Genomic DNA, 12,888 nt, shown 5'->3' on the forward strand with positions numbered 1-12,888 from the left:
TAATTAAATACACATGAATTCTTAAGCATTTTACTAAATTGTCTTAAAACCTTGATTGAATACACTTTAAATTTCATATAATCACTTACCACTGTTGATTGAATATCATTCATAAAAAAAAATTAAAATTTCTTAAAATCTTAATTGAATACACCGTTAAACATCAATATTGTTGGAAAGGAGGTCGGATCTTCTGCAACAAAGCTTAAGGGGCCCTCTCTGTGCTCTGTTTAGTTGAGTGACACACGTGTCCTTTGACTTAAATTGACTCTGGTATCTCTCTTTACCGGGGAGAGAAGAGCAACTGCCAAAATTACCGCCGGTAATATGCAGTTAAAGCCCTTCAACTCCTTCACCATCGCCTTCATGATGAGCGGCGCCTTCTTCATCCTCTTCTTCTGCAGCTTCCTCGAATTCCCGCCTATATCGACCTCAGTGCAACCCACCAACGATCCCAGTCCGTCCCTCACCAATTCCGCACCCGACCCGTTTACCCATTTGATCGGCGCGTTCAGGAAGTGGGATGCCCGGGTGGGTTGCCCCCGTTTCAAAGAGAAGCACAAGCAGCAGCTGTTCCCGAAAAACTCTTCTTCTCTGCAGCAAATTCGTGGGGAATCGGAATTTGGTGAGGCGAAACCGGAGCATGTTAGCGTGTTGGTGGAAGGGTGGACATGGATTCCTGATAATTTGGATAATTTGTATTCGTGCCCGTGTGGGTTGAGCTGTTTGTGGACTAAATCTTCGGTTCTTGCTGACAAGCCTGATGCTTTGCTGTTTGAGACCACTACACCTCCCCTTCAGGTACTCCATTTTGTTTTCTTAATGTTGGGCAGTAATTGGTTTCGATTTCTTCGTGTTATATATGTGTGTGTGTGTTTCTATATGTTCATGGTTAGCTAGTTATTGTTCAGATCATGATTATTGATATAATGTGGTTAAATCTTGAAGGAATTTCTTCCTTAGTACTAATTTATAGAGTGAGCATATGGAAATGGAATGTTAAACAGAAGTATTGTATACAGTGGCTGATCTAGGAAATTTTCCGTGAGGTCGAAATGATGCCCCAATTTTTCGCCTTTGGAATGTTGCTTCTTTGAGCTTTTTTTCCCCAAACATTTTGGGGGGAATTGTTGAGAAACACACCAGCAATGAAAAGGAAATTACCTAAATTGTCTAATGGGTAGAGATTGAACTGGTGTGGTAGCTTGACTGCACGCTGTTCCTCTTTTCATCCACCACAGTGGGAGGGAGGAGCAAAGGGCTATAATCGATGCAGGCCAAGAGCTTTATACGTATTCAGTTTCTTGTGGTTCATGCTTTTACATGATTAGCTCCTATATGGAAATTTTCCAGAGTGAATAAACAACTTGTATTTAAGAGCTACTTGCTTCTTTTACTTGGAAAGAAGCAATATAATTACTACTACAAGATAGGGAAAGGAGCTAGACCACTATGGTTACTGCCTTGCGTTAGCACTTTGCACTTCCATTATATACGTGCAGTAGCGCTATGTAAATTCCTTTGAGTGCTTGTGGGCAACAGTTTATAATGGCACTCTCCATTGTCTTGCGATTATGCAATAGGATTCTTTTTTTTGTTGGTAAATGCAATAGGAGTTTGAGTTCTGCAAACGCTTTTCCTTGTTTAATACACTAGGATAAGTAGGCTTCTCCTCTTACTTTGTCCCAGAAGACGAGGGATTCATCATACAATAGAACCTTACTGATAGATTGAAGAGTGCGCTTGTGAATCTATAGTGGAACTAGATAATTTATCCTGTTTTCTGTGTTTGTACCGCATTTTGTAACTCGTATAGGGAATTACAGGCCCAACCCTGTTCACATGAAAAAAGGGTTACAGCACTAGACAGGGCATTCTTAGTGTATCATGCTTTGATCAGACTAGATGAGTGGTGTTCTAGGAAGTCTTTTTGTTCAAGTGCCTTTCTTTGTATCTTCACTGTGGGAAACTGTTGATTTACCATAAGATGTTCATACTCTAGGACAATTAATGTCTCAATCGTAAAATCATATAAATGATACATACGTTCTCTAAAAATTGAAGAATGAAATACATTCTTCAAAACTGGAAGTGTATACTTTGTTTTTCTTTTCTGATAGGAAATACAAGTCGTATTCGTAAAATTGGAAGGAGAAAAAATTGCACAGTAGGTTGGAAATTTTTGTAAATTCTGTATTGTATAAGCTGAAGGGTTGCCTTACTGATCTTTCTTTTACTTGGGAGCAAGTGCTTGCTGTCTAAGAATTTTTTTATCATCAATTTGATGTTTTCATCCCACTATACTCCTGCTAAGGACATATGCGCAAATATCAATTTCAATTACCTATTAATGGGGGACTTGCACGCGGATACCCATACATGTAGCTTGCACGATTGTGGTATGACTATGCTCAGCATTTCTCTGAATGTATGTAATGAGGTTGAAAGATATCTGGACCTTTATTAGTTACTGTGCTTTGATCTTATGAAGCAAACTGTTGAGGAAAGCAAAGTTAATTTGGGATCAACATTTGATGTGTGTCATTGTTGGCTGAGATGTGATGTAATCTTGTGGGTTATTTGGTAGAGCTGAATAAGAGGATCTTCGAAACTTACGTGATCGGTGGGGTTTGATCACTTGAGCGGGAGATAGAAACATCCATATATCATCAAGGTGATGGGTTTATATGATGTGTTATAAAAACCTTTTGATGTTTTTATAAATATGAAAACTGCGTCGTTTGTCCTGGTTGTTGTGTTTATAAAATATCACTCAATTGGAAGTTAGACATGTCTATTCAAATGCTTTGGGATTTATCTAGATTGATATATGGATGTATTGAGACTGTTTATGAAGCATGAGAACTTCAGTGATGGGTTATTTGAGGGATAGAAGTAACGTGTGGGGACATAAAGCAGTGAAGTGATTTAGCTGTAAGTGGCAGTCTCATGCTATGAAGTTAAAAGTGTCACGTGGGGTCGACATAACCCAGTGAGGCGAATTAGGTGCACATGGCGATCACTTTAGCCCTTGCTTTTGCAACCATGGCACTTTTCACCTGGATTTCATTCCCTATTCCATCATACCCAGAGTAATGTGAGACACAATGTGAAAGTCCAGGGAGGGAAAGTGATTAAATTTCAAAAGCAGGGGGTAAAGTGATGCTTTGGATATGTGCAAGGGGAATTTTGATAAGGGTTTACGCCTTTAATAGAAATGACCTTTTTATTTTAGTTCATATTTCATTTCTTACTTTGGTTTTGGACTTCTTTTTCTTCCTTTTCTGGCATTATATTTGTGTTCATCTTCATTTAATTCAATAGCATTCCTTCTTCTGTAAATGATTGTACCAGGTTAGAAAGCTAACCTGGGTAGTAATCTTGCTACGGCCTTATCTTGCGCATTATCTATGTACATTGTTTTGGTATGTTGTTTTCGAGGTCTACTCCATTCTCCTTAAAAAAAATTTGGTTCTGTCAGAGACGCACTGGAGATCCACTTCGTGTGTACATGGATCTTGAGGCTGGCAGGAAGCGATCTGGTGTTGAGGATATATTTATAAGTTATCACGCCGAAGATGATGTGCAGTCCACCTATGCTGGTGCACTCTTTCACAATGGTCGAAATTATCACGTGTCTCCTTATAAACAAAAAGTAAGGACTTGACTCTCTGTTCTTTCTGTGTTCTTTTCATACTGTTATACTTATTTCTGTTCATCTCTCTGTCGCATGATGTACATTTCAAATGTATACATGACTTCATCTGGAATTCTATTTGAAGGACACACTTGTTTATTGGTCATCATCGCGCTGTCTACCTCAAAGAAATAAGCTTGCCCACAAGCTTCTCAGCTTACTACCCCACCATTCATTTGGCAAGTGCTTGAACAACGTCGGCGGCTTGGACATGGCCTTTTCTTTCTACCCCGAGTGTGCAAGTGATACTAGTGTCACCCAAAAATGGTGGGATCATTTACATTGTGCCATGTCTCACTATAAATTTGTTCTTGCCATCGAAAACACAATGACAGAGAGTTATGTGACGGAGAAGCTATTTTATGCCCTAGACTCTGGGTCAGTTCCAATCTATTTTGGTGCCCCTAATGTCTGGGACTTTGTTCCTCCCCATTCGATAATCGATGGCACTAAATTTAGCAGCTTGGAGGAATTGGCGTCTTACGTGAAGTCCCTCGCCAGTGACCCAGTTGCGTATGCCGAGTACCATGCCTGGCGAAGATGCGGGGTGATGGCGAATTACGTTAAAACGCGAACATTGAGCCTTGACACATTACCATGCAGGCTCTGCGAAGCTGTTAGCAGAAAAGGTGGGAGAAATGGAAGAACCAAGTGAAATTGTTATGGTTTATGTACAAATTGTATACAAGCGCTGCTGATAGATGTATTAGTGAAAAGAAAAGAAAAGGAAACTGGGATTTATTATAAAAGAAATTAACACGTACTCATTTTTCATTTGCTTTATTTTATGGTCAAAACCAGTTTTGGCACTTTATTTTTTTGCCTCAATTTCAAATTTAGTTACTGTTTAGGGCAATTTTCCCGTCGACCATGGACGAAAACAGATGACTCTCCTCACTATAAAGAGAGATCATTCTCTCACAGTTAGAACTCAATCACGATTATGCGTAAACCTTTGTATCATGAAAACTTAGCACAATTAATGAGAACTCATTTATTCTTGTAGACGTAACGCAAAATATGATGAACCACGTACATTATGTGTTTCCTCTCCTATCTCTATCTCTTTATACATTATCTTACTTAATAGTCGCTATGTTGGACTCAAACTCTGTTGAGAGTTTGATTATTTCTATTCACATTCAGCGGAAAAGGAAGTAGGCTAATTTATAGTTTGACAACCTTACTTAGAAATTTTAGTTCTTTTCATCAGTGTCATACGAAAGGTGAGCAAGGCTACGAGTGTAGTTCAATAACTAAGTCTTCATGTGTAGTTATCTCGCCTAATCATTCATTTTTCTCCTAGAAATGTTAGGTTTCAACATCCTCTATATGTATTGAAACCTTTTAATTTATCAAATTATCGTCAATCCTAACGTATGGCTAGATGGTTAAATGAATAAGTGTCCATTAAGAGTGGGCACCAAATGCCCGTTAATTTTGTCGAGAGTTGGCATATATTAGACAGTGTCGTATGTATCGAAGCCAAATGCCAAAAGATTTAGGTGCACATAACGTGGCTTTTCCCCGACTTTCTACAACACAGACACGTACTTACCAAAGAAAATGTTCAAATAAAATAGAATAAAACTTGACGTGCATGTCTCAAAAGTACCAAGTGGCCTCAAAAGTTTCCAACGATTTGATGACTTCGAAGGGGAACAAAGGTAGTTGGCCTTTCTAACATCACCTCTCGTACCAACCTTTACCAACCATGCAATTGCACTCTCTCCCTCTCTCTCTCTCTCTCTCATAGTCATTGATGTGCATGTCTCAAAGGCTCAAAGCCCACTTGGAAATGAGTAGGTTGCGGCTCTTTCTTTGATATATTACTTATAAATAGGAATGATCGCGTTCTCCCCATTTTTAACTTTTTGATTTTCATTTTCATTCTACGTACAATGTTGTTTAATAATTAGAATCATTTACATTTTAAATACCCTCTAAAGATCAGCTCTAGAAAAATTCTCTACTAACATTGTCAAACTTTTGGTGTTTAAAAGAAAACATGGTTCTATCTATTTATTAAATAGTTATTAGATGACTAAACAACGGTGAAGTTAGGATTTCACGTATGGGGAACTTTTCACATACATAGGTAATTTGAAATCAAACCATGAGAGATTGGAGTAATTTACATAAAAATTGAAAGACCCTAAATTCAATAGAGAGAACTAAAAATATTGTACAAACCTAGAAACTCAAATATGAGTTAAAGTGTAAGCATTTAAAATATAAGTTAAAGCTAAAAAAAAGTTGGTATAATAAGAAGGGGAAGTGAAGAATGTGCCACCATAAGAGAGATGGAGAGAAAAATGAAGCCTAGCCTGTAACGAAAAAAAGTTTGTATTAAGAACACACTTGAATTTTAAAAGTATTTGATTGATATGCAGCAACAACATCTGTTAGTACTGCAAGAAAAAAAAAAGGCATGATGGACCAAAGACTATTCTAGTCCCTTAGTGGCTTTGCCCATATGACTAAACAACTTTAAACGTAATTTGTCATTTCCATATGGATGATCTTTAAAGGTAATTTAAAAGTAAACGGTTTTTTTTTCCTGAACAGACGATAGTATTTGGGATGGGATGGGGGATAGGCTAGTGCATTGTGGGACGGGAAATAGGCTACGCCTCACAATGGACTAGCCATAATATTATAATAATATGGTTCAAATTTGTCTTTGACGAGAATCGAACTTAAAGACCTTTCACTTACAAATGAAGATGAATATCACTAAACCGTAATACTAAGTAGTAGAAAATAAACGATTTTATCATCAAAGAATATTACTGGATGAGAAAGTAAAACAAAAAAGTCTAAATGAAAAAATTGCTTGTATTCTCTTATAAATTTTATATAATATTGGATAAATAAAAGAAAATTTGAGAGCACCGAATCAAAGCAGGCTGATGTTGGCCGCGTAGAGGAAAGTTTGATGGACGAGGTTAAGTACGAACCTATAAGAAATAGAAAATTAGGGTTTGAGCGGTTGCATGGTTTCGTATGCTATTCTCTCCCTCTCTCTCTCTCTCTCTCTCTAGGTTGTAAAGTCAATCACGGCACGAGGAATGAAAGGCTGAATTTCACTGCAATTTGAGCGGTTGCATTGTTTCTTTTTGTGTTGGGATATCATTTCTCAGTTATTGAGCGTCACCTACCAAACTCATTATCAAATTAAATTTTTATTTAATTTTACAATAATGATAATTATATTATGTACATCACATTTTAATATATCACCTAATTTGACAATTAATTGAGAGTAATGCTATTCATACACTTATTTTTACTTCTCGCACACACCTCTTAAATTTCAGCTATCGGATTGAATGAATTCAAAAAGATCAATAGCAAAAAAATTAACAGGTGTGTGTGAATAATAATTTTATCTCAATAGATGCTAATTAAATATACTATTTTATGTATCACAATGGGTGGCATTAAAATGTAGTTGAGACACTTAACTGATCATTTTGATTTGGCCCGAAATGATTTAGTGACTGTGAGCGAATTCTAAATTCATATTTCACACCACACGTCTTGCTTTCGATTTCTATCGCTGATGTAAACCTCTGTTAATCTTTTTAGCGCCCAAAACCATGACCAAGCCACCAACTTTATCTCTTTTATTTTTTAAAAGAAATCATTTTGATTGTGGACTCAGTCTTTGTTTTCTCAGTTTGATCATTATTAAAACTTGGTGCACATGCAAATTTGCAACAACATCTTCTCTCTTCAGTGATCTGACTCACCCCACCACTACCAACCCTTAACTAACCAACTTTTTAGTTTATTTTGTTTCTTTCCCGCAGAGTTCCTATTATTTAATAGGAGATCGGTTACCTACCTTCTAAACATATCACATGTACAACATCTTCCTTTTTCCTTCCTCTTCCCACGAAATCCTAACGACTGGGACCCAATTTCTTAACGGATAGACGTTATGTAACGTCGAATAATCCTTTTGAGTTTGGATTATTTGATGTTTCATAACACTCATCTGTTTTCTCGTCCCAAGTGTTCATTTGAATTATTATTATTTACTTTTTTTCTTAACATTTTGATGAACAAAAAGCTTATTAAATCTTTGTGTCTTATGAATAACACTTTGGATCCTTTTGTATATATATAATTATAAACGTAGTATAACTAACTTTACATTCCACGAAATGGTATGCATTGCTATGCCTGGATTGTCATCAGATCGAAACATTGAGTTCACTATTGATCTCTTGCCTGGAAGTTTGGAATTGATTGATATCTCTCACAACTTATCAAATGGCACTATCTAAATTGATTGAATAGAAGGTTCAATTGCAAGAGTTAGTTGACAAGGGTTTTGTGCGGCCAAATACTTCTCAATGTGGTGCTCTTGTGTTGTTTGTGAAGAAGAAGGATGAGAGCATGCGGTTGTGCATTGGTTAACGACAATTGAACCAAGTGACAATCAAGAATCGATACCCTCTTTCTAGGATTGATGATTTGTGTGATCACTTGAGAGGAGCTCAAATTTTCTCTAAAATTGACTTGAGATCGGGATGTCATCAATTCAAGATTCGTGTTGGGGATATTCAGAAGATTATTTTTTGAACATGATATGGTCATTATGAATTTCTTGTTATGCTTTTTGGTTCTGCAACACTTATGGATTTGATGAATAGGGTTTCCAACCTTATTTGGACAAATTCGTGATAATCTTTATCGATGATATACTTAATTATGTATTCTAAGAGTGAACAAGACCATGCTAGGCACCTTAGGCTCGTGTTGGAAAGATTATAAAGGAGAAGGTTGTATGCTAAGTTTAGCAAGTATCAGTTTTGACCTGATGTAACATTAATTCTTTAAGCCATGTTATTTCCGTCGAAATAATCTTTGTTAATTGTTACTTAGCCCCTATATATGATTTGATGTTATGAAAGTCTAACCGAAAATTACAGCTCACTAGAGAGACATTAGTACTACCTGAACCGAAATTATTGCGCACTACGTGGTGTGTGAGTCAAATGCACATGTAGATGTAGTAGGACAATCTTGCATATACAAATAACAATATTGAATGACCAAACTTGAGTCATTCTTGGCATTATCTCTCAACAACTTTTATAATTAATTTTTTAAGAAGAAGTATAGCGTTTTGTGGATTACATGGATAGTTATTAGGGGTAAGAATAATCGGTGGAGATCGAACAAATACCAGGGTGCAACGGCCATCTGCTCAATGAACACATTTAAAGGCATGTAAAAAACATGTTTTGGTGTTACGATAAAAATAAAAAATTACCTCTATTTTTTACATATTTTCAGAAGTGGGGTTCGCTAGTTAAAAGAGATAACTAAATGAAATTTCAAAAATAATATAGCTTCCTGTAATAAGAGCAACTTGCATAAAATAAGTACACCGTTAAGTGACGTCTCAATACAATAATATTATGTCACATAAAGAAAAATTTACACATGAGAGACAACATGATACGTATTCCATATAAGACATTCTTTCCCGCTAGAGGAGTAGATAAATCTCCAAAAAAATGAAGATGTAAATGTTAAATTTGCATCTATTGCTCTTAAAGAGCCAAACATGAGAAATCTAATTCAAACATATGTAAATCTGGATTTTCAAATGATAATTGTTCTTCCAAATGTGTGTCTAAGATGAAGAGAAAAAAGAAAAAGAAAATATATAATAAAATGGCGCTATGAATTCAAAGCAGGTCAGTGAAATCTGTAGAAGCCATTGTTACTACTACACTGACAATTTCTGCATGCTTCGCTGCTTTGAAATTCAACCTGACAGCACAAACACACCGCCTGAGCCACCGCCGACGACTGCACCTTTTTAAAAAAACTGATGATTATTATTACTATTGGGAGGAACTATGATCTGATGTAGTCTTGACTCGGCCGAGTTCCCGGACGACGCCCGAGTTGGTTTGGACTGAAACGGCTCTAACCCAATTGAAAGATCCAAGTTGAGATCACCACACTTGTATTTCTGCTGCTGTTGTTGTTGGTCTTCTTCGGTTGTGGTGCCGCTGCCGGTAGCCGTGGAGCAATTGGCCTCCGATTCTATATTGTAATTGTAGCACTCCTGCTCCATCTTGGGGTGCTTCAACAATTCAATTTTGCTGTGGTTGTTGATGGGTTTATGATCAAACACCACGGACGACGGCGGAGGACGGTTTCTCAAGTCCAAGCGAGAGGCGGGAGCAGTGGAAGTGGCGGTTGTTGCTTGGTTAAGCGGGCGGTGGGTCTGAGGGTCGAGGCCGCGACTGATGAGATTTCGCTTGACGTAAGTGTTCCAGTAGTTTTTTATCTCGTTATCGGTTCTTCCCGGCAATCGCGCCGCAATCAACGACCATCTACAGAAACACAGTCCAATTACAAATCAATATGATTTATTCTGTTAGAAAAAAAAAAAAAAACTGGGTGATCTGGTTGCTTACTTGTTTCCCAGCAAGCTATGAAGCTTGATGATGAGTTCATCTTCTTCCTGTGTGAAATTCCCACGCTTGAGGTCGGGGCGGAGGTAGTTTATCCATCTCAATCTGCAACTCTTGCCGCACCTAAGCAACCCTACAAAATCATACATGAAGAAAAACTGAATTAATTATATGATGTAGATAGAGGAATATCAAGGACAAGTGTAATAGGAGCATCCGTCGACAAAAGGTTCATCCTAAGATGATCATCTCATGGCTATTGAGAATGGTGGTTCTATTTCTCAATCTTTCTGACTTGTTCCTACGGAACCAAGGTCGAAAAGATTGAGTCATTCACAATCACTGATGAAGGATTCCTTGAAAAGTTAAAGATTAGTAAATTCTTTTTAGAAAATCCTGACACAATTGAAAGGTTGCCTCTTTATGATCGAAAAGTTCCGAATTCAGAGTCATAAATATGGCCTATTTGCAAAATAAAAACAAGGCTATATCCAATAGACATTCCTCACTCGACCCTCGCAAAGCGGAAAGCTTGCTGGCTTGAGTCACACCTTTTTTAGATAGAGGAATATTGAATTGAAAATGAATAGTTGGATAGATGGATGAGTTTACGTACCGGCGGCTTTAGGGAGGGAGCGCCAGCAGCCCTCGCCGTGTTGGCGGATGTAGTCGATGAGGCGCTGGTCCTCCTCTTTCGACCATGCCCCTTTGTTGGTGTGAGATTTCTCACAACAAGGTGCTCTCCCCATCTATTTCTTCTTGTGAATCAGATACAATACAACAGCAGCTACAACAGTGACTCTGTATGTATGTGTATATAAATATATATATATATATATAGAGAGAGAGAGAGAGAGAGAGAGAGAGAGAGGGAAAGGAGAGAGATTTTGTGGTGTTTTGTTTGAAAGAGGTGAAAGGGAGAAGAAGCAACCGAGACAGAGAGAGTTTTGGTTTGGTGGATATAGCGGAGAAAGAAAGAGATATATGTAAGAAGACAGAAAGATTACTGATATGAGAGGAGAGAGAGAGTCAGGGGGTTTGATTTATGAGGTGGGGAGGAAGGATTTGACCGAGTTGGTGAAAGAGACGAGTGGTGAGTGGTTACTGGTATGGCTCCATTTTGGTAGGTAGCTCTACTTTTACGTCGCATTCCTCCCCCCTGTGGGCTCTCCTTTTCTATTCACAATTCACACCATCTTTCCCTTTTAAGAACTTTTTAGACATGGAATTACACTGTTAACGGTTGATAGGTACTCATATAAGCGTGATTCGAAATTTCAAATCAATCAAACATTTCATATTCTTCCCCATGGGAGTCTTGTTTCTCCAATTACATTTCTTCTTTTTACAACGTGATATTAATTTGAAGCTCTCCGATTTATAGTTAGGGCTTTTCAACTCGAATGGTACATTACTTTAGTTCAAATTAACCGGTTTAATTCTCATTTTACTATATAAAAACTTCTAATTAATAATTTGCGGGTTATTTAAAAGTGGAAAAAGATCTTCCTATCAAGATTGAATACTCTAATTATTCGTATCTCAATTATCACTTTAATTCAGTTAATTTATAAGATAAAAATAGCGCGAAAGATAAATTCGTTAAACGAAAACTTTTCTCCATAAAACGAAAACACACTCCATTAGACAATTTCATAATTGCCCCTCCCACCTAAAATTTAAATTCATGTGGGCTGAGGTTTCCTTATCCTGGGGCCTTAATCCAGGTGCTTATTTGCCTTTTAGCCAAGAGTCTTATCTTAATTTGTACCATAATTTTAAAATTTGGGAACAAATTAAAGGGGAATTTTGCTAGTCATATTTCGGCTGGTTGCTTATCCATCTCCATCTCCATCCTCATATGTTATGCTATTCCCTCCCACAGTAATTATACTTTCAAAAGCATCCTCAAAAGATATAAAAGTTTTCTGTTTTGTCAAAAAGGAGGATGGAAAAGGTATCAAAGTTGAATATTGGATAATTGGGAAAGGATATAAATTAGGTCAAAGTATCTGTGAATATATAGCAAGAAAAATAATGTTAATCTTATCACAATTTAAACCGTACATGCCTATATGGTATCGCATGATATGGCAAGTAGGTGGAATCGTATAGATGGCGTTTACTTAAATTTTGATTTTATCTCGTTGAATATTTATCGTATGGAAAATGCTAGCAAACCTCTGGTGGTTTACCAAAATGGTTTCAGTAGCATTTCTCATCAAATATTTCATGTGTCACATCATATGTGGTATTAAAATTAGTAAAAACTAGAGTGCAAATAACTAAATAAATAAACAAATCAAAGAACAAACCAACTACAAAAAATGAATATATTTTTTATCAGCGAAAAGAATTGCCACAACAATTACATACTAAAAGATTATATGCTATCTTACTTGTGTCTCATACTAAATTACAAGCTATATTTAGAAAAGATAAAACATAAAATGAATACAAAATCGAATCAAACCCAAAATTAACTTCCTAAATAAACGAATAAATTTCAACTCATGGTAAAAAACATGAGTTTGCCAACAAGAAAATTGACAAGCAGATGTAGATACAGATTATGTTAGGCAAATAGATAGATGGATTACATACGTAGGCATAAGCAAATGCCGAAGTTAGATGTAGATTGCCGATGCCGAAGGTGTAGAAGCAATGCAGATTCCGAACGTCGACAAATCCAGATGCAGATGCAAATTCCGAATGCCGAAGCTATGCAGAATTTCGAATGTAGAC

General features: G+C 36.9%; 2 protein-coding genes across 2 annotated transcripts; one reads left to right on the forward strand and one right to left on the reverse strand.

The window, feature by feature from the left end:
• Positions 1-261: 261 nt before the first annotated feature.
• On the forward strand, positions 262-4,480 carry LOC137718355 (alpha-(1,4)-fucosyltransferase). The gene is made up of 3 exons (XM_068457885.2): positions 262-801; positions 3,482-3,655; positions 3,783-4,480. Exons 1-3 carry the CDS (start codon positions 328-330, stop codon positions 4,350-4,352), a joined length of 1,218 nt encoding a protein of 405 aa, XP_068313986.2. The 5' UTR covers positions 262-327; the 3' UTR covers positions 4,353-4,480.
• A 4,631-nt stretch (positions 4,481-9,111) lies between these two features.
• LOC137717588 (transcription repressor MYB6-like) lies at positions 9,112-11,022 on the reverse strand. The gene is made up of 3 exons (XM_088698410.1): positions 10,760-11,022; positions 10,147-10,276; positions 9,112-10,062 (listed from the first exon to the last, which is right to left on the reverse strand). The coding sequence occupies exons 1-3, from the start codon at positions 10,890-10,892 to the stop codon at positions 9,540-9,542; spliced, it is 786 nt and encodes a 261-aa protein (XP_088554536.1). The 5' UTR covers positions 10,893-11,022; the 3' UTR covers positions 9,112-9,539.
• Between the last annotated feature and the right edge of the window lie 1,866 nt (positions 11,023-12,888).

This window comes from Pyrus communis, chromosome 8, assembly GCF_041283825.1.
Source record: "Pyrus communis isolate YQ-2024b chromosome 8, ASM4128382v1, whole genome shotgun sequence".
Lineage (NCBI taxonomy): Eukaryota > Viridiplantae > Streptophyta > Magnoliopsida > Rosales > Rosaceae > Pyrus > Pyrus communis.

Excerpts from the sequence above, each read along its gene's own strand:
- LOC137718355 (XM_068457885.2), top strand. The coding sequence starts at position 328 with ATGCAGTTAAAGCCCTTCAACTCCTTCACCATCGCCTTCATGATGAGC. Across the intron at positions 802-3,481 it reads CCACTACACCTCCCCTTCAG|AGACGCACTGGAGATCCACT; the intron begins GTACTCCATTTT and ends TGGTTCTGTCAG. Across the intron at positions 3,656-3,782 it reads TGTCTCCTTATAAACAAAAA|GACACACTTGTTTATTGGTC; the intron begins GTAAGGACTTGA and ends TTCTATTTGAAG.
- LOC137717588 (XM_088698410.1), bottom strand. The coding sequence starts at position 10,892 with ATGGGGAGAGCACCTTGTTGTGAGAAATCTCACACCAACAAAGGGGCA. Across the intron at positions 10,277-10,759 it reads CTCCCTCCCTAAAGCCGCCG|GGTTGCTTAGGTGCGGCAAG; the intron begins GTACGTAAACTC and ends ATGATTTTGTAG. Across the intron at positions 10,063-10,146 it reads CATAGCTTGCTGGGAAACAA|ATGGTCGTTGATTGCGGCGC; the intron begins GTAAGCAACCAG and ends GTGTTTCTGTAG.